We start from the raw sequence: 20,000 nt of genomic DNA, 5'->3' as shown, positions 1-20,000 counted from the left end.
GCAAAATCATTTTTGAATTCCACGTTCATTGATAAAATGACATACGGGATGGAAAGGGGGGGATGGTTTTGACTGTTTTTATTTCAGGGGGGGTGCCATTCCCCCTCTCATCCCCCCTCAACTCGAGTGCTGCCTGTGTGCCTCCGTGACCCAGAAGGCTGAAGTCACCCCCCCCCCCCCAGCAGGTTCAACCAAGCCGGGCAGGTTTCAGGGTAGAGGCCAGACATAAAGCAACAGCTGGTCCTCCAAGTTGGGGGTTGGACGTGGGGCCAACAGCTCCACCCTGTAAAAAATCAACCATTACAGAAGCTACCACTAATGCAAACGTAGGATATTTACGTAGGTACTTGGTTGAAATAGATCACGAGCAAAGCTTCTGAGTGACAGACTATTTATTGAAGCAAAGTTCCATAAAGCTTACAGCATTACAGCAGGGAGATGGTCAGCAGGGCAAAAGAGAAAGAGCTGTCTTAGCTCACACATTTTAGACTTCTATTAATATGGTAATACAAGGGTATGACAAGGCACAGTCCTATCACCTTCCTCAGGACAGGTTAGGGTGTGAAAAGAGGGACAGTAGCACTCAGGTCAAAGGTCAGGGGGCAGGTCACAGGAAGGGAGGCCATATTTGACCATGTGCTCTCTAGGACAAAGGAATGCTAATTCATAAAACCCCCTTGTTAGGAATCTTGGAGACAATGAAAAAGGCTGTAAGGTCTATGAATGTGTGTGCAATAACAGATATCTACAGGTTCTATACACAGGTCTGTGTGTGTGTGTGTGAAAATATACCACACAAACATTTCCACGGGCCCTGTAGTAGACCCGATCCAAGTGGAGTGGCAGTATGACTCATTTACACACATGTTTGGCATTTAGCAGACGCCTTATTCCAAAGCGACTTACAATCAATACATTTGACTAAGCAAGTGAATCATCAATCCACCAGTCGTAGCAGGAAGAGTAATCCAGCTCAGGCCCGGGGCCATTAGCAGTCTCTGTGATAGAAGGAAAAATCTTCTTCTATCACCTTCTTCTAAACCTTATTTTTTTCTTTCATATAGACACTGGAGAACAGAGAAACAGTACAAGGGGGGCAATAGAAGTTTTAGGGGACACAGTAAAGGGGAAAAGCGGGTGTCTTCAGGAGACGCAGTGCTGGGGGGCAGTAGATGTGTCAGGAGGAGCGGTTAAGGTGTAACCTCCTGGTGAAAGCCTTCAACAAGGAAGCCAGGAGCGTGACAGAGGGTCTACTTGGGCCCAAAAAGGTCCGCCTAGGTACGTGGAATGTCCACGCCGTGTACGAGACGTCAAAAACTAGCCCAGGGTCACCGGGGAGACGAGTGTGACCTCGGAGCTGAAAGCGGCGAACCTGACCCGGGGCGAGGCACAACGTGCTGTGTTATGAGTCGTTCTAATGTTTGGACCCAGACGCAGGGCAGAACATAGGAGACGGGATGCAGGTGTGGAATAAAAAAATGAAGATACTCTTTATTGAATCATCAGACAATAGCTCAACTGAACTATAAACGGCAAAAACAAAAGTAGGAGAAGGCTTAGTCTCCAGAATGCCAATAAACACACAATGCAGTTCAACGGATTCACCAACAGTCACTCAATCCTTAACTTCCTGTACAGGCGAGGAACGATAACGACACAGACGGAAGACATAGGGAAACACAAATAGACCAGGACTAATCATTCACACCTGTTACCAATCACAGTCATTAGGACAGACAGAAATACAAATATACATCAATGGGGGCGCCAAAGGGTCGCTCAATCAATAGAGCGACCCCCAATCCTGACAACGCTGCAGAGGACAGGACCAGATGGAGGCGGAGAGTCGCAGCCTCGTGTTCCTCAAGGATTAAGTCTCTACGTGTCTTTTAATAGAGTTCTGTTTTAAAGGCCCACATTAGTCATTTAGTAGGGTTTGTTTTGCTGATATTTGACATCCAAGGTGCTGCACAATGTTATTTCAGAGTGATTAAAGTTCATGGTTTTTTTGCGACTGAGCCAATCAAATCAGCAAACTTTTCAACACGTTTTATTGAGAATTGCACCTAGCTATATTTGGCATTACTTTCCCAGATAGCTCTGTGAACGACTAACCTCAGTGTTTCCATTCTTTGATTATTCATTATTTTTCAAGAAAAGCCAGGTAGTCAAACTGGCTGGAATTGACCATTATCACTAACACACCATGGGGGTAGGGGAATAAAGCGGGGCCATGGAGAACACTGTGTGTGTGTGTGTGTGTGTGTGTGTGTGTGTGTGTGTGTGTGTGTGTGTGCGTGTGTGTGTGTGTGTGTGTGTGTGTGTGTGTGTGTGCATGTGTGCAAGCGTGTGTGCGTGTGTGTGTGTGTGGGTGGGTGTGTGAGATCTTCATGGAATCCTGTGTCAATGTATCAACTCAAAATACAAATATGATCTCTCAGTAAGCTGAGAGAAATGGATCTCTCTCTCTCTCTCTCTCTCTCTCTCTCTCTCTCATGCAGCATGTGGAAGGGTCTACAAACCACGCCTGACTTCAAAGTCAGTCGCCCCGGCGGTACAACCAACCGTCCCCTCTGACTCTCTACCAGACAGGTTGAACAGCGTCTACGCCACGCTTTGAACCGAGCCTGTCACTACCCTCCCAGAGAGAGCCCCGCGCCACAGACGGCACAACAGGCACCCCGACCATCGCCGAGAAGGCCGTGCGTGAAGTTTTCAACCTTTTCGTCGACATCCGCGAGGCAGCCGGCGTCAGATAAGAAATCCCTGGCCGGATGCTTAAAAGCGTGTGCAGAACAGCGGGCTTCTGGAGTCTTCACCACCATATTCCACATCTCCCTCTCCGCGGGCGTAGCGCTGTCCTGTTTCAAGTCCTCTGCCATCATCTCCCGGTACCAACAAAGGGCTGGGCTCCCTGTTGCTCTCACCCCCGTTGTGAGCGAATGCTTTGAGAAGATCTTCAAGGTCCTGATGGAGCTGCACGGAGCCGCCGCCCTTCCTAGACCCTCTAGTCCTGACTCGACTAGGAACCGTAATTCGCTTACCGAGAAAACAGATGGACAGATGACGCCATCGCCGCAGGCACTCAGCCCTCTCCCAAGTTGACAGGAGAAACTGTTGTAGTTTTATATAGTTTAATACTGAGAGTTTAGGGTCTTTCTGCATGCTGGGGAATCTGGCTGTTGAGGAAGGCTTTTCCTTCCTGAAGAGGTGGGCCAAGAACTGTGGCGCAGAAAGATTATGATTGGTCAAGCAAGAATAGTGACTTCATCAGGCAGGAAACTGCTATATAATGCTACTGCTGTATAATGCTCTTTTGGCTATTTTTTTTTTTTCCAAATTGCTTGTTGCTTTTTGTCTGCTATTTTCTCCCTGCGCTCATGTGACTTTGCTTAATAAAAGGCCTCTTTGGAGACAATTGATTTAAGCTCTTTGTGCTTTATAAGTTCTACTCAACCTACAAAGAATCAATTCAATCCACAACAAAACTCCTATGTGAGGATGTTGTTCGTAGACTGCAGTTCAGCATTCGATACCATAGTCCCCTTCAGACTTCGACAGCAAGTCCAGGTTCCTAGGCATCGACCCCTGCCTACGCAACTGGATCCTGGACTTCCTGTCAGGCCGTAAACAAGTGGTGAAGATGGGCTCTAAGAGCTCCGCCCCTCTGACCATCAGCCCAGGAGCCCCCCAAGGCTGTGTACTTGGGGCTATTGTGTTGTGTTGTGCTGTATTGTGTTGTATTGTGTTGTATTGTGTTGTGTTGTGCTGTATTGTGTTGTATTGTGTTGTGTTGTATTGTGTTGTGCTGTATTGTGTTGTATTGTGTTGTGTTGTGTTGTATTGTGTTGTATTGTGTTGTGCTGTATTGTGTTGTATTGTGTTGTGTTGTATTGTGTTGTGCTGTATTGTGTTGTGTTGTGTTGTGCTGTATTGTGTTGTATTGTGCTGTATTGTGTTGTATTGTGTTGTATTGTGTTGTATTGTGTTGTGCTGTATTGTGTTGTATTGTGTTGTATTGTGCTGTATTGTGTTGTGTTGTGCTGTATTGTGTTGTATTGTGTTGTATTGTGCTGTATTGTGTTGTGTTGTGCTGTATTGTGCTGTATTGTGTTGTGTTGTGCTGTATTGTGTTGTATTGTGTTGTATTGTGTTGTGTTGTATTGTGTTGTGCTGTATTGTGTTGTATTGTATTGTGTTGTGTTGTGCTGTATTGTGTTGTATTGTGCTGTATTGTGTTGTGTTGTGTTGTGTTGTATTGTGTTGTGTTGTATTGTGTTGTGTTGTATTGTGTTGTATTGTGTTGTGTTGTATTGTGTTGTATTGTGTTGTGTTGTATTGTGTTTCTTGCCATCGCACTCTGCACAGTGCACTGTTGCACTAATGAGGCCACTGTGAAGTGACCACTTCTACCAAAAGCCACTTTATTTCCTGTCATAGTGGGGTTACTTTTTTTGCTTACCTACGTTGCTTATTATTACTGTGTTACTGTTGTGTATTTTCCACGTGTCTGAATGCTGCAATGTCAATGTTGAGCAACCAAAGACGAAGAATTTTACTCTTGTAAAAGTCTTTACAGTAAGATTGTGTGAAAAGTGATTCTGATTTTCTCTCTCACGCATGCGCACATGCGCACATGCACACACCCACACCACACAGACACACACACACGCTCACTCACTCACACACACAGGTACATAATTAAAAGTGATGAGGGTGATAAGGTCATGCATTGACATTTCAACATCATGGGGTCTGAATTGTGTAGCAGGAGACATGACAGATGACAGCTTAACAATCTTAATGAAAAGTAGAGATCAACTGAACACTTTGACTCTCTGGAGAGCACTCACACACACACACACACACACGCACACTCACACACACACACACACACACACACACACACACGCACACTCACACACACACACACCCTCTGGAGTAAAGAAAGTAATAGTAGCACAGATTAATGACAGTAATGAATAGCTCTCCATAGGGGGAAGCAGGAGAAAGCAGATATAAGTCCCAAAGCTTTGTGACCTTCCCATGATTCATCTGTTCACTGATCACGAGAGGCTCCAAAGACTCTGAGTCCAGGCTAGAGATGAAGAGAGGGAGGGGGGGGTGGGTGGGAGGGGGGTGGGGGGTGGGAAGGGGATGGAAGGGAGAGGGAGAACTCTAGAAACAGGAGAAGGAAGCACACTTCAATATAAGCTCAGGAGATTCGGGACAGAGAGAGGGAAAGAGAGAGAGAGAGAGGGGGAGAGAGAGAGAGGGAGAGTGAGAGAGAGGGAGAGGGAGAGAGGAGTGGCAGAAATTACTCTTAATAAATAATCAGTTACTCTCTCAACCATTCCACGTAGGAAACATTTCTCACTGAATCTCTCTGAAAGATCCCCATAACACATCTCTACATTCTGCTTATCAATAAGCTTCCAGATTACAAAGAAAAACAACAAAACAACAATGTGTGTTAACTCGTTGCCTAGAAACAGGATCATCAGCAGTAGGATCCAGCGTGGATTCCACACACAACTGCCTCTTCGCCGTAGATTTCAGGAAAAAGTTGGGGCTGACTTCTCACCTCACTGTTTCTAAGCAACAACTTCACCATATCTTGACTCGGCATGCAAGCCTCTGTCCTTCCTATCGCCATGGAAGCTGCTGACTGGTGATGCTGGCTAGACTTAAGTGCGGTTCTGATACACCGGTTCTGGGTCTGGGAAAGATTGGGTCGGCCTCTCAAAAGGTTAGAGGGTTGGTTTCGGAGAATCCAGTCTTGACTCCAACTCTGTTTGATGTCGCTCTATGAAGCACATCTAGTTGATGTAGGTCTATGACGCACATCTAGTTGACGTAGCTCTATGAGGCACATCTATTTGACGTAGCTCTATGAGGCACATCTATTTGATGTAGCTCTATGAGAAATGGCACTGTCCTGTTCTGGCAAATATCCATCAAATGTATTTTTCCCTATCAAAACCAAAAACCAAAATAATGAAACTCATTAAGAAATGACATTGCAGTCTAGGACATTTTCATTGCTTTCTCTCCGCCACTCAATTCTCAGTTATTGTATCGCGGGCGACGTGTTTTGGTGTGTAGTCAGTGTATATCAATATCAAAATAATTTAATAAAAACAGATGGAATCCTATATTTACATTGGCAGCGGCGTCTTATATATATATATTACCCCCACACTATCTGTGGTGGATCGGTTGGCAAGGCAACGTGGTCTTGGAGAGCGGGAGTCGCATGGCTCCATTTCAATAGTCCAGAGTGTCCTCCTCCTCTCCTCCTCTTCTCCTCCCCTCCTCTCCTCCTCTTCTCCTCCCCTCCTCCTCCTCTTCTCCTCTCCTCCTCCTCCTCCTCTCCTCCTCCTCTCCTCTCCTCCTCCTCCTCTCCTCTCCTCCTCCTCCTCTCCTCCCCTCCTCCTCTCCTCCTCCTCTCCTCCTCTCCCCTCCTCCCCTCCTCTCCTCTCCTCTTCTCCTCTCCTCCTCCTCCCCTCCTCCTCTCCTCTCCTCCTCCTCTCCTCTCCTCCTCTCCTCCTCCTCCTCTCCTCTCCTCCTCCTCCCCTCCTCCTCTTCCTCTCCTCCTCTTCTCCTCTTCCTCCCCTCCTCCTCTCCTCCTCTCTCTGACAACTGGACATGTGAAGAACAAACAAACCCAGCTAGAAATCTCTCGTATTCGGGTGCGTTTTTCCAGGGAAGAGAGGCGAGCGAGGGGGAGGGGGGGTGGGACACCAGGAAGTCTCTCTGGACGGATGGAGACGCCAGGCCAGGTGTCAGAGGGCACGGAGAGAAGCCTCCTCTCCTCCCCTCCTCTTCCCCCCCTCCTCTCCTCCTCCTCCTCTCCTCCCCTCCTCCTCCCCCCCCTCCTCTCCTCCTCCTCCTCCTCTCCTCCCCTCCTCCTCCTCCTCCTCCTCCTCCCCCTCCTCCTCCTCCTCTCCTTCTAGGGAAGAGAGCAGAGCGAGGAGGGGGGGGGGGGTAGGACACCAGGAAGTCTCTCTGGACGGATGGAGACGCCAGCCCAGGTGTCAGAGGGGACGGAGAGAAGCCTTCGGGCCCCCCGCTGTCACATCAACACCCAGCTTGACTCTCACAGCTTGCCTTCGCGGCCTCACGCAGCCTCTCGACACACGAGTCACCTGAAACCCGTTCGCTAACGTAGGGATGTCGACGTGACAGTTGACATGACAACTCTTGTCGTGACAGGAGTTGATTTTGTGTCGTGAAGAATAGCCTAAGAGGCTTAACGGTTTACAGTCCTTGGCCTACTGTATATATCCCAGACACATAAGAACATAGGCTTCATGCAGTGGAGGCTGGTGGAGGTAGAAATCGGAGGACGGGGCTCATTGTAGTGCATGGAACGGAATGAGGAACGGTGTCAAAACATGTGTTACAATGAGCCCCGTCCTCCGATTTCTACCTCCACCAGCCTCCACAGACCGTAGACAATAAGAACCTAGGCCTAATGGAGAAATTAACATGTGGAGGGACTTCAGGCAGGGCAAACTGGGATTGGGAGACCAGTCAGTCACCAAAAAAACCACTGAGAACCAGAAGGCGTAAACATTAAACAGCTTCCAACTATTTCCTACACTTCCATTTAGCCCCAAGGGCAGATAATCCCCCGTAATAGACTGGAGGTTTTTTGTCAGCAGTATTTAATCCAGTTCTTATTTGTCTTCTTAATCAATACATCTCTGTTCCATTCTAAATATATCCAGCGAGGCCAACAGACGAAATAGAACCGTTGCGACCGACATTCAAGGGAGGAGATCTGCGGATGATTCTATGCAGTCAAATAGCACCTCCTGCTGGACAAGTAGTGAAGTTTAGATGTATAGCTCAAGTATGATCGTGTGTCGTGTGTAGCCTACATCTATTACCATCAACACAATGCACAATGGGGTGGTGGTGGTGCAGGAGGTCGGCGTCTAATGATCGCAAGGTTGGCAGATCGGCGGTTCGAGCCCTGGCTGGCCACATGTCGAAGTGTCCTTGGGCAAGATACTTAACCCCTAAATTGCTCCCAATGGGCGGGCCGGCGCCTTGCATGGTAGCTTGCCGCCATCATTGGTGTGTGAATCTGTGTGTGAATGAGAGGCCGTTGTAAAGGGCTTTGGAATAAGGCGCTATATAAGTCGGTCCATTTACCACAGGCTACGTTTTGTGTGTAAAACTGGGCGTATACATGGGTAGCTGAGATGGAGCATTGAACTATACTGGAACGCCTGTACATCCGCTCTGTCTTCAAACATAACGATGACTCAACACACAGAAGAAGAAATAAAATCAACAAACTTTAATGGAGAGGTTTTTCCACCTCAAACAACATAGTAACTAGCGGTCAAACAAATAGAAATGTCTGTATATTCACAAATGATTTTCGGAGACAATGTAAATAATGTCATTAACTGTTTAAGTCTTTATGAGGAAGATCCAATCATCTTGTTTGTTTGTCCTCCGCAACCGTCAACGACTTCTGTTTTCCTTCTGGTCGGGTCGTGCGAAGTGAGAATGTGAACGTGAATGTGTGTCTCTGTATTGTGTGTGTATTGTGTGTGTGTGTGTGTGTGTGTCTCTACTGAACCAGCCTGTAGGTGATGTAACGTCCAGCGGTCTCGCTGGGCCTTATGATCTTCACCACCTGTTGGAACAGACACAGACAGAACATAGAGTCGGTCGAGAGAGGACGCTGGCGTTGCTTGTTCGCCGCTTCTCAGACGCTACACTACAGACATCTGTCTATGGCTCTGGAGAGAAACTCACAACTACACAGATAACTTAACCAGAAGTTCTAACCATCCATCTAAAAATTAATTAGACCCCTATACCGTACTTTCTTTTATTTATTTTTTTGTTTCTTTTTATTTTACTACTCAATCTTTTCAGTTTGTAAAGCGTCTTTGAGTGTCTAGAAAAGCGCTATATAAGTCTAATGTATTATTATTATTATTATTATTATTATTATTACATCGTTACACACCCTCACAGAGGAGTGTGTGTGAGTGTGTGTGTGTGCGTGTGTGTGCGTGCGCCTCACCTGTCCTCTTTTCAGCCCAAAGTACCTGGCCACGGGGTCTCCAGCCTGGATCCTGGGGAGCTGACTCTCCTTTAGTTTACTAGCACGTTGTCAAGGCAACACTTCCACAACCGACACACAAAAAATACAATCATAGCAAAAAAGATCCGCAGAATGTTAACACTACACATGTGTGTGTGAATCAGGGTGTCCATGTCACTAACGACAACATGCAAGTGTGAAATATGCATCCACGGCATAAATTGCGATCTGAAGTCTGGATACACTCATTCATCCATCCATCCATCCATCCATCCACCCATCCATCCATCCATCCATTCATCCATCCATCCATCCATCCATTTATTCATCCATTCATCCATCCATCCATCCATCCATCCATCCATCCATGCATCCATGCATCCATCCATTCATAGGAACTTTGACTAAGACAGTTGTAGCTCTGCCCCGTAGTTAACAGTTAGAAGGATACTATCGTGCCAGCAGCTCTGTCAGCTCTTCCTTGGTCATCACTATGTGCTCTGGGACCAACTGTAGAGGAGAGAGAGAGGGGGGGGAGGGGGGGGGAGAGAGAGAGAGAGGGGGTAAATAGGTGACAAGTTTTTGTAATGGACCACAGAAACACTAATGTAGATTAGATGGTGAACAAACACACACGCACGCACGCACGTACACACATGCACAAACACACACACACACACACACGCACACACACACGCACACGCACACACACACACGCACACACACGCACACACACACACGCACACACCTCGTGTTCTGTGATGTTGATGAGGAGCTCCTGTTGTAGAAACTGCTCCAAGATGTATTTGGGTGCCATGTCCACTAAAGACTGGGAGAGAAAGATAAGGAAAGGAAAGGAAAGGAAAGGAAAGAGTCAGTTACAAGGGGCCTCTGGGTAGGAACCAGCGGCCAGTTTGGAACTAGGCCTTTGAACGGGTGCCTCTCTATAGGCTCTGCACTGCCCACCTGTTTGGCAGACGGCGTCATGCCCATCTGCACCACGATGCAGGCGCGGGTGATGTTCTCTTCCTGCATGCGCTGGCAGTACATCTTTATGGTCTTGATCCCCACCTTGGGCTCCTCTGTGAACGAACAGAAACATGTTGGGAAATATTCCTATTGTTGTCCTCCTGACTGTACGTGTCCTCTAAAATCATTCCGGAAATGTCTGCAAAAGCAAGTTGGCCGCATAAGATTGTGTGTCGAGCGACATAGCAGGCGTCACATGACATAGAAGCTGTATTCTAGCTACTTCACCTGGAAAGAAGACGAACATCTGATCCGTCGGGTCGTCGTTGTGAGCGACGAGCACGGTGAGGTCTGTCCGCCGCGGGCGTCCCTCGCTCGGCTTGTCACCGAACTGACCTTTGAACTCGTCCAGGGTCTGGTCCAGCTCGTCCTGCGTCACCAGGTAGCCGCGGTCGTGACACAACTAATAATAATAATAATAATAATAACTTTTATTTGTATAGCGCTTTTCCTGCAAACGTTGCAACTCAAAGTGCTCCAATCATAATCATATAATCATAATTTTATTATTTAGTTATTTAAAGGCAATATTAAAAGATGGGTTTTTAGTCTTGACTTGAACATATTTGCTGAGGTTGCATCCCTAATGTAAACTGGCAGTGCATTCCACAATCTGGGTGCATAACATGAGAATGCAGCCTCACCGAATCTCTTCTTTTGTACATGTGGTACACAGAGAAGACCAGCGTCAGAAGACCTGAGAGCTCTATTGGGCTGATATGCTAGCAGAAGACCTGAGAGCTCTATTGGGCTGATATACTAGCAAAAGGTCTTTCAGATATTCTGGTGCTGTGCCAGTGAGAGCTTTATAAACAAGCAGAAGGATCTTGAAATCTATTCTGAAGCCAGTGTCTCTAAAATAGGAGTTATATGAGCTCTTCTGCATGTTTTGGTTAAAACTCTCGCTGCTGCATTTTGGACTGATTGCAGCTGGCCAATAGCTTTCTGAGAGAAGACCTGAAAGGAGACTGATAGTAGTCCAAACGGGTATGGAATGAGAGTATGGAAGAAGTTAGTGGACTTATAAACAGCCGGGTGTGGACATATAGTGTGCGAACACAGGGTATATACAGGAATCTGGAGGTTAATTTCAACACCTTTCTAAGACTTTTTAAAGACCTTGTCAATCTTTTTCCAGACCTCACCGCCACTTGGAGCTGTAACCGTTTACACCAGTGACGTCACCTTTAACTCAACAGGTTTAGTTTGTAATAGACTAGACCACTATCATACAACACACTGTCCGGTTCATCTTAGTTTTTTAATAAAACGAATTAATTCACGAACTTTTACTAAAACGTGTTTAGGACTCAAACTCTCTGGACAGAGTCTAATTCAGAAAAATACCTACACAACTCAAGACCTCATAAAATCGTGATAAGACTTTTTAATACTTATTAAGGGTCTTGATTTCCCCAAAATTGATTTATCAACTTTTAATACTTTTCAGGACACCGCGGATACCCTGAATAAACAGCGGTGTGGCCCGTTAGTGTGGACTTAGTTAGTCTGAACAAGTGTGCGTACAAGCCCCTAACCCCAGCAGGAGTATCACACCACCACCACCGTTTCTACCTCTTTTCACATGCCATTATACCGTTTCTACTGTCTCTGTTGACACTATCCAACACATAATGAACGGATCAGCCCACCTGCATGATGGTCTTTCTGATCTTCCATAGTCGGTAGGTTTCCTCTTCATCATCCATAACTGCGTATTGAGGGTTATAAAATGTGTTCGCTCTTCTCTGTTGTTTCTCGCAACCACGAGACTCTTCCGCACTCCGCACAGGACCCCCGAATTTCGGGTGTCTACCATTTTGCCTGTAACATTGACATTTTGAAACGAGTCAAATTAAATTTAATGGCTTTAATATCGCATTATATTATTAATAGCGCATTATATCACACGTATAGATGTTTTCAACGTCAATTCTGAGAATGATTATGACTGCATTTATGCAAAGAAAGCATCGTTATCCAGGCGTTATCATCGTCGTGTGTGTTGTTGCTCGTGTCCGCGCATGTCCGACACGCAGTGGCTCGCGCATTGCAGCAGAGGGCAGTGATCATGGTTGCGTTCATAAACTTGCTCAGGGAAATCTGATCAGCACTCGTGGAACGCCTCATTGTCCAATCAGAATCCTCGGTCGCTTTATAACGGTCGCTCCAGTGTGTGCTCCGGCGCTCTCAGAGCGAGTTTACGAACTATAAGTTGATAGTGGGCGGAGTTAAGTCAGAGTTGTGGGCGGAGTTAAGTCAGAGCTCTGCCGTGTGATGTGGATATATAATATTGAAACGGGCGTTATTAGTCGGGCTTCTGGGGAGCAGAGGAGTCGCCAGAGCCATGGTGAGTTATAGCTATATATTATCACATCTTTAATATGAACAGTTCCCTTGCGTACTAAGACATGACATGTGTGTGTTAGTTTAGTCTGAATGAACTCTACTGAGTCAGGTCGAAGGACTAATGGGGCTTTTCCACTACGGTGCTGACCCGGGTCAGCCCGCTTCGGTCTGCTTCTTTTCCCCTTTTCCATTAGTCGTCCCAGGTCGGTTCGGTTCGCTTCTTTAGCTCCACATCGACCCCAGGGTCTACAATTTCATATCCGGGTCTTTTTGCCAGGCTGCGTGTGACGTGTGACGCTGCACACCGTTGATTGGTCAATGGAAATCGTCATCCCATGTCCCATCCCATATATTTCTTCACTAACCGCCATCTTGAAATACCACATTCACTCGTGGAAAATGTCACTACAGTTTCTGTAATAGCTTATTAATAAAGATTCGAAAAATTATGCTGACCATCGTATTATCTTAGTTTAATGTCATTTCAATGAATCATATAACTTTTATTTACAACAAGCACAACACAAAAATCGCTATTATGCACCGTCTTTGCCCGTGAATAACACCGGCTGTGGAGGTGGTACAAACACAATACTCCTTTTAGTCCTTGGGCCAAACCATTTTTCATTACCAAATTCTGGGCAAATCCTAGATGTGATTTTCTTATTCCTATACATCCCTAGATTATGTTTTGATATGATAGACCTTTTGGATTGGCAGCTTATTAGTAGTTATCACCTCGTAAAGGTACGGGGTGCTTTTTTCAAAACCGGAGTTTTGCCTAGAAAAGTCCCCTGCCATATCCTGCTCCCCTTCGCATGATTCGCGCCTAGCTGTGCTGTGATTGTGATAGAGACATGAGCCCTTTCATGTTCTTTATGCGCCTGAGTCTCCTAAACACGTAGAGACCAACCCCGAGTCGATCAATGATTCCTCCGATGAGCTATGGTAACTTTACCGCACCTACCCCCTACCGATGAATGCCTAATTTTTGCGGTTTTCCGGAGGTATTGTGCGGTAGGTGCGGGAAAGTTACCATAGCTCAGCGTAGGAAGCTCTGATCGACTCAGGGTTGGTCTCTACTTGTTCAGGAGACCCAGGCGCATAAAGCTAACCTGGCTCATGTCTCTATCACAAGCACAGCCCGAGCTATGCGCGACTGACGCGAAGGGGAGCAGAATATGGCCGGGGACTTTTTGATGGGTAAAACATTTTACCTAATAGATATCACCATGAAACTTCCCCAGTTGATTACTTACATTGAGACAATAATTTTTTGTATTACAAGTTTTCAGAAATGTTCTGTTTAAATATGCAAATGATGTATTATCTACTTAAAATATTTAATTTGCATATCTTTAAAGAACATTTGGACCACAGATTGGATAAAGACAGTAATTAATTACTATACATCCCTAGATTATTATTTGATGTGATAGACCTTGTTGGACCTTGTTGTTAGTAGTTTAATACCTTATCCCCTCTTAAAGTATGGACTGCTGTCATTTAAAATGTGTGTTAGCCTACGTTCTGTACGGGAGTGGACCCGAATGCAGGACACTGAGGCGGAGGCAGATGAACAGTTACATTTATTTAGCCCACAAGGCAGTGAAAGCTGTAGGTGTATGGAGTCCGGTGGTAGGTGTGGTCCAAAATTGGGAGATGTTTTCTGATTTCTGCCGCCCTCAACAAAGTTCTCCATAAGTCCAGGTTTTGGGGTGACACCAGGTTTGAGTTGGAGTCATCATCAGAGCAGTGGATGATGCTGTCCATCATCAGAGCAGTGGATGATGCTGTCCATGATCAGAGCAGTGGGTGATGCTGTCCATGATCAGAGCAGTGGGTGATGCTGTCCATGATCAGAGCCGTGGATGATGCTGTCCATGACAGAGCAGTGGATGATGCTGTCCATGATCAGAGCAGTGGATGATGCTGTCCATGATCAGAGCAGTGGATGATGCTGTCCATGATCAGAGCAGTGGGTGATGCTGTCCATGATCAGAGCAGTGGGTGATGCTGTCCATCATCAGAGCAGTGGATGATGCTGTCCATGACAGAGCAGTGGATGATGCTGTCCATGATCAGAGCAGTGGATGATGCTGTCCATGATCAGAGCAGTGGATGATGCTGTCCATGACAGAGCAGTGGATGATGCTGTCCATGATCAGAGCAGTGGATGATGCTGTCCATCATCAGAGCAGTGGATGATGCTGTCCATGATCAGAGCAGTGGATGATGCTGTCCATGATCAGAGCAGTGGATGATGCTGTGCATCATCAGAGCAGTGGATGATGCTGTCCATGCCGCTTTCTTGGCAGGTTGCTGCTGCATTCACCTGAAGTTGGATCCATCATTAGACTTACACTTACTGCTGATGATGTGGGTCTCTGAAATAGAGGAATACATCTAGTTTGACATTAAATTACCAACCTTATTCTAAACAAAAATATTGTCAGGGTGCAGTAATTGGGGCAGATCTCATTACAACTTAGAGGGGCTACAAACAAGGAATCTTCTGTAAATTTAATGTAAATTAAGTTACATGAATATTACTACAATATAAAACCCTGTCTCAAGCCTGGGTACACAACAGGCTACTTTGCTAGTTTAGCTAGCTAACTAAAGTGTTATTAACTATACATAATAATAATGCATTTTATTTGTATTGCACTTTTCATTCAAAAGAATCTCAGAGTGCTACAGAGTAAAAAAAACTAAAACATAATAAGTTAAAAACATAGTAAAACAACTCAAAATAAATCACAAAAATGAACACAGTTCAACAGTCAAAGGCCTGTCTTAAAAGAGTCCAGGCTCTGTACTGCCCATAGCTGGCTAGGAAGGCTGTTCCACAGGCTCTGTACTGCCCTTAGCTGGCTAGGAAGGCTGTTGCACAGGCTCTGTACTGCCCGTAGCTGGCTAGGAAGGCTGTTCCACAGGCTCTGTACTGCCCTTAGCTGGCTAGGAAGGCTGTTCCACAGGCTCTGTACTGCCCTTAGCTGGCTAGGAAGGCTGTTGCACAGGCTCTGTACTGCCCTTAGCTGGCTAGGAAGGCTGTTCCACAGGCACGGCGGAGCCGAACAGAAGGCTCGGTCCCCCATGGTGCGGAGCCTGGTATTGGGGACCTGGAGGAGCAAACTGTTTGAAGACCTGAGGGTGCGGGTGGAGGTTTGTTGAGTGATGAGTTCTTGTAGATAGGGAGGTGCGTGTCCGTTGATGCATTTGTGGGTGAGAAGAAGGACTTTGTAGTCAACCCTGAATGAGACAGGGAGCCAGTGTAGTGAGTGTAGAACAGGGGTTATGTGCTTGTATTTGTGGACTCTCATCAGGATCCTGGCAGCGCTGTTCTGGATGTATGGCAGCTTCTGTATGCTTTTGCCAGGAATCCCGATGAAGAGCGGATTGCAGTAGTCAAAGGCATGGACAAGTTCTCTGCATCTGACAGGGTTAGAGTGGGACGGAGTTTGGAAATATTTCTGAGATGATAGAAGGAGGTTTTGCACAGGTGTTTTATATGGTCACTGAAGGTCAGGTGAGAGTCAAACCTAACCCCCAGATTTGAAACTGAGGAGGAGAAGAGGATGACTTGACCCTCGAAGGTGAGCTGTGATATGGGCGAAGACTGAACCTGGTGTGGGGTGCCAACAAGACGAGCTTCGGATTTGTTACTGTTTAACTGAAGGAAGTTGTTGTTCATCCATGCCTTTATCTCCTCAAGACAGGTGGTGAGACATGACATGGCTGCAGAGGGGCTTGGGGTAGTTTTAATGTAGAGCTGTGTGTCATCAGCATAACAATGGAAAGACATCCCATATCTGGTGATGACACGACCGAGGGGGAGCATGTAGGTGATGAAGAGGATGGGGCCGAGAACCGACCCCTGTGGAACACCACAGGTAACAGGGAGAAGTCTGGACTTGCATCCTCCCAGTGAGACGTATTCAGTCCTGCCAGAGAGATAGGACTGAAACCACTTCAGTGCAGAGTCTGAGAGTCCAATGGTGGTGTGGAGGCGCTCTAGGAGGATAGTGTGATCCACCATGTCAAATGCTGCTGTCAGGTCCAGGAGGATGTCATTAGCAGTTCATTCGTCACCCTTAGCATAGCCGTTTCTGTACTGTGGGCTGAGCGAAAGCCTGACTGAAATCTTTCAAACAGGTTGTTGTGTTTGAGGTGATCCTGGAGTTGGGAAGCAACTTCCTTCACTAGCACCTTGGACAGGAAGGCAAGGTTGGTGTATGACTTGAGCAGAGCAGTGGGAATGGGGTCCAGGGCGCAAGTGCATGATTTCATTCCTCTAAGGATTTCCATAATGTGGCTCTGTTGAACCTCTGTGAAACATGGGAGAGATGGCAAACTCCCAGGCGAGGGGTTGGTAGCAGAGGGAGACAGAGAGGAAGAGCTGGGCATCAGAGAGCGAATGTTGTTGACCTTGGATCTGAAAAAGTCAATGAAGCTGTTACATCGCTGCTCTGTAGCCTCAGTAGTGGGAGATGGTTGTGGCTTCAGGAGATGATTTATGGTAGAAAAAACTAGCTAGCTAGTTATAATAATAATAATAATAATAATTTATATAGCACCTTTCAGGGAACCCAAGGTCGCTTCGTTATCTAACCAGTAACCAGCTATACATTACCACTAACTCTAAACTAGCTTGCTAACTTACCTCTAAATATGGATCTGGCTGGGGCTAAGTTAATTTATTTGAGGAGGTAAACACACACTTTATTTGTTTTAAGCACTTTGTTTTAGATTTTTATTCTGGAAAACTATGTAAATTAACGCATTTTAAGTAGATAATGTATCATTTGTATATTTAAACATACAAATTCAGAAAACAATAAATGTACCCATCCATGGGTTTGACCTTTCATCTGACTCCGCCTCAGTGTCCTGCATTCGGGTCCACAAGTCCCCTGCCATATTTTGCTCCCCTTCACGTCAGTCGCGCATAGCTCGGGCTGTGCTTGCGATAGAGACATGAGCCAGGTTAGCTTTATGCGCCTGGGTCTCCTGAACACGTAGAGAACACTCGGGGTTGGTCTCTACGTGTTTAGGAGACTCAGGCGCATAAAGAACATGAAAAGCCTCATGTCTCTATCAAAACCACACCACAGCTAGGCGCGAATCATACGAAGGGGAGCAAGATATGGCAGGGGACTTTTCTAGGCAAAACTCCGGTTTTGAAAAAAGCACTCCGTATCTTTACGAGGTGATAACTACTAATAAGCTGCCAATCCAAAAGGTCTATCATATCAAAACATAATCTAGGGATGTATAGGAATAAGAAAATCACATCTAGGATTTGCCCAGAATTTGGTAATGAAATTTTCAATTTGGGGGTTTGGCCCAAGGACTATTTGCTAACTTCACCATCTGTCTACGGTCATTTTGAGCCCTTAACCACCGTGCTGACACCCCGAGAAGTTATGCTTTTAACCGTAAACTCGATGAACCGGGAGGTCACCCGCTGCCGTCCAGCCATTTTCGCCATTCACTCATGAGTCAAATGCCGGTTTTAACAGGGAATTCGCTCCGCGCTGTGTCCACGGTGATAGGAGTGGAGGATCGACTCCATTCAAAAACTTTTGGAATACCTGGCTTCTCCTCTTTCCGGACACGTTTGAATTGTTATCCTAACCCCCGGTAAACCGAAGTTATTAACCCGCAAACGGCACCGTGTTTATCTGTGAATAACACTGGCTGTGGAGGTGGTACAAACACAATACTCCTTTGCTAACTTCACCATCTGTCTAAGGTCATTTTGAGCCCTTAACCACCGCGCTGACACCCCGAGAAGTTATGCTTTTAACCGTACAGAGATTCCAACCCGTGTTGAACATTCTATTTCCTTGTCAAATCGTGTATGCTGTCATTGCTGTGCACCTAATCTATGAGATGACAACGCATTTAAGATCACAATCCTCAATAGATTGATTCCATCGTTTTACCGACAAGAAGATTCTACAATCTATCAGCCTTTCCGTAGAAATACATCGCTCCCTGTATAACGATATATATCTAACGTTACATGTTTTAAGGCTGATCTGTGCATGATGATTGGTGCTGCATTTTGACATAATTCTTATCGCATTTCCCTGTTGTGTTGTGCTGCCGTTCAGTAGTCCAGCGCTTCATCATCCCCCTTCACCCCTTTCCATCCCTGGCATCATTGTATCAATGAACGTGGTATTATACATATTTACATATTTGTTGTTATTTATGGAAGTGTCCAGTTGCTGGAGGAACCAGGACGCCGGCTACACTGCACAGTTTAGCCCGAAATATATAGAGAGTGCAGCACCGCAACTCCCGTTGACAGAGAATGGTTTTACCAGGGAATTCGCTCCGCGCTGTGTCGACGGTGATAGGAGAGTAGGATCGACTCCATTCGAATGGTTTTGGAATCCATGTCTTCTCCCCTATCCGGACACGTTTGAATTGTTATCCTAACCCACGGTAAACCGAAGTTATTAACCCACAAAAGGCACCGTGTTTGTCCGCACACAATGATACTACAGTTCATAAAGCAGACAAGTGAAGGCAGTGGTTTTAAGGGTTCAAAAAACATGACTTTATTATATGTAGAACAACATATGTGCAGAACAAAATCCAATAGAAATGATTCAAACATGCAGACAATCAGGCAGTAGCCATCTCGCGCTGTTATGACGCGTAACTCCGCCTACTATCGTCTACTCCTCCTACTAGCTCCGGGTCTGTGTGTATAATGGAAAACCAGAACAGATCAAAAGTGACCCGACCTGACCCGAACCGAACTGCACTGACCCGGGCTGCTGATGGAAAAGCACCATTATTCTATTCTTACACACAGGTCCGTCAGGGTGCCACGGTGAACTGTGTCCGGTGGAGAACACCTGCCGGCCCGCTACGGGACAGGGGAGCTCCCTGTAGCATAGCATAGATATCTATCTGCCACATATAACAGTGTGACAGAAAGCGTGTACAAATGTTTAAAACTGGGCAAACTGGGGTGGGTGTACCATGTCCGCACGGACAAATAGACTGAAGCTCAGCTTCTACCCCAGGGCCATTTAGGCCCTGAACACAGCAAAGACCTAGGTTCTAGGCCCTGGACAGTCTGGACAACTTGATGGCAGCTACTAGATTGTAAACATAAGTGCAATATTGAAATACAACTGTGAACATTTCAAACCTGCAAACTGCGACACTTTAAATGAATGTGCAACAATACTATGTGCAATATGACAACCCTCGGGTACATAAGGTTCAGATACAGGAAAAAGTTAGGATATTTATAGCATAGCATAGAGTACAGCACAGTGTTTTATTGTATAGTATAGTAGTATAGTAGATAGTGTACATAACCTTTATTTATGTCAACCAGCTCTTTTCCCTTTTTTTATTTTACCCTTGGCCCTCTTGTTTTTAGTCTTTTTCCTAGCACCAGGGGAGCCCCCCCTCCTAAATTTTGTTGTATGGTACCTGTACTGTATTAATGACAATAAAGACCATTCATTCATAGGTACTGGTGTTAGGTACTGGTGTTTACAGAGGGAGTGTCAGA

At 46.0% G+C, this 20,000-nt stretch overlaps 1 protein-coding gene across 1 annotated transcript; it reads right to left on the bottom strand.

The window, feature by feature from the left end:
- Positions 1–8,289: 8,289 nt before the first annotated feature.
- Positions 8,290–11,875, bottom strand: LOC308171776 (DNA-directed RNA polymerases I, II, and III subunit RPABC1). Its single transcript, XM_080546655.1, has 7 exons — positions 11,755–11,875; positions 10,331–10,505; positions 10,040–10,155; positions 9,822–9,902; positions 9,525–9,583; positions 9,053–9,131; positions 8,290–8,656 (listed from the first exon to the last, which is right to left on the bottom strand). Exons 1-7 carry the CDS (start codon positions 11,809–11,811, stop codon positions 8,591–8,593), a joined length of 633 nt encoding a protein of 210 aa, XP_080402781.1. The 5' UTR covers positions 11,812–11,875; the 3' UTR covers positions 8,290–8,590.
- Between the last annotated feature and the right edge of the window lie 8,125 nt (positions 11,876–20,000).

Source organism: Nansenia antarctica (genome assembly GCF_963989245.1).
Source record: "Nansenia antarctica genome assembly, chromosome: 16".
Lineage (NCBI taxonomy): Eukaryota > Metazoa > Chordata > Actinopteri > Argentiniformes > Microstomatidae > Nansenia > Nansenia antarctica.
This window is presented reverse-complemented; position numbering and strand designations above follow the sequence as displayed.

What these genes read in the sequence shown, in the direction of transcription:
- LOC308171776 (XM_080546655.1), bottom strand. Translation starts at nt 11,811, where the DNA reads ATGGATGATGAAGAGGAAACCTACCGACTATGGAAGATCAGAAAGACC. An exon ending in TCAGAAAGACCATCATGCAG is followed by an intron (nt 10,506 to 11,754) that starts GTGGGCTGATCC and finishes TATTATTATTAG; the next exon opens with TTGTGTCACGACCGCGGCTA. An exon ending in TTGGGCTGAAAAGAGGACAG is followed by an intron (nt 8,657 to 9,052) that starts GTGAGGCGCACG and finishes CTGTTCCAACAG; the next exon opens with GTGGTGAAGATCATAAGGCC.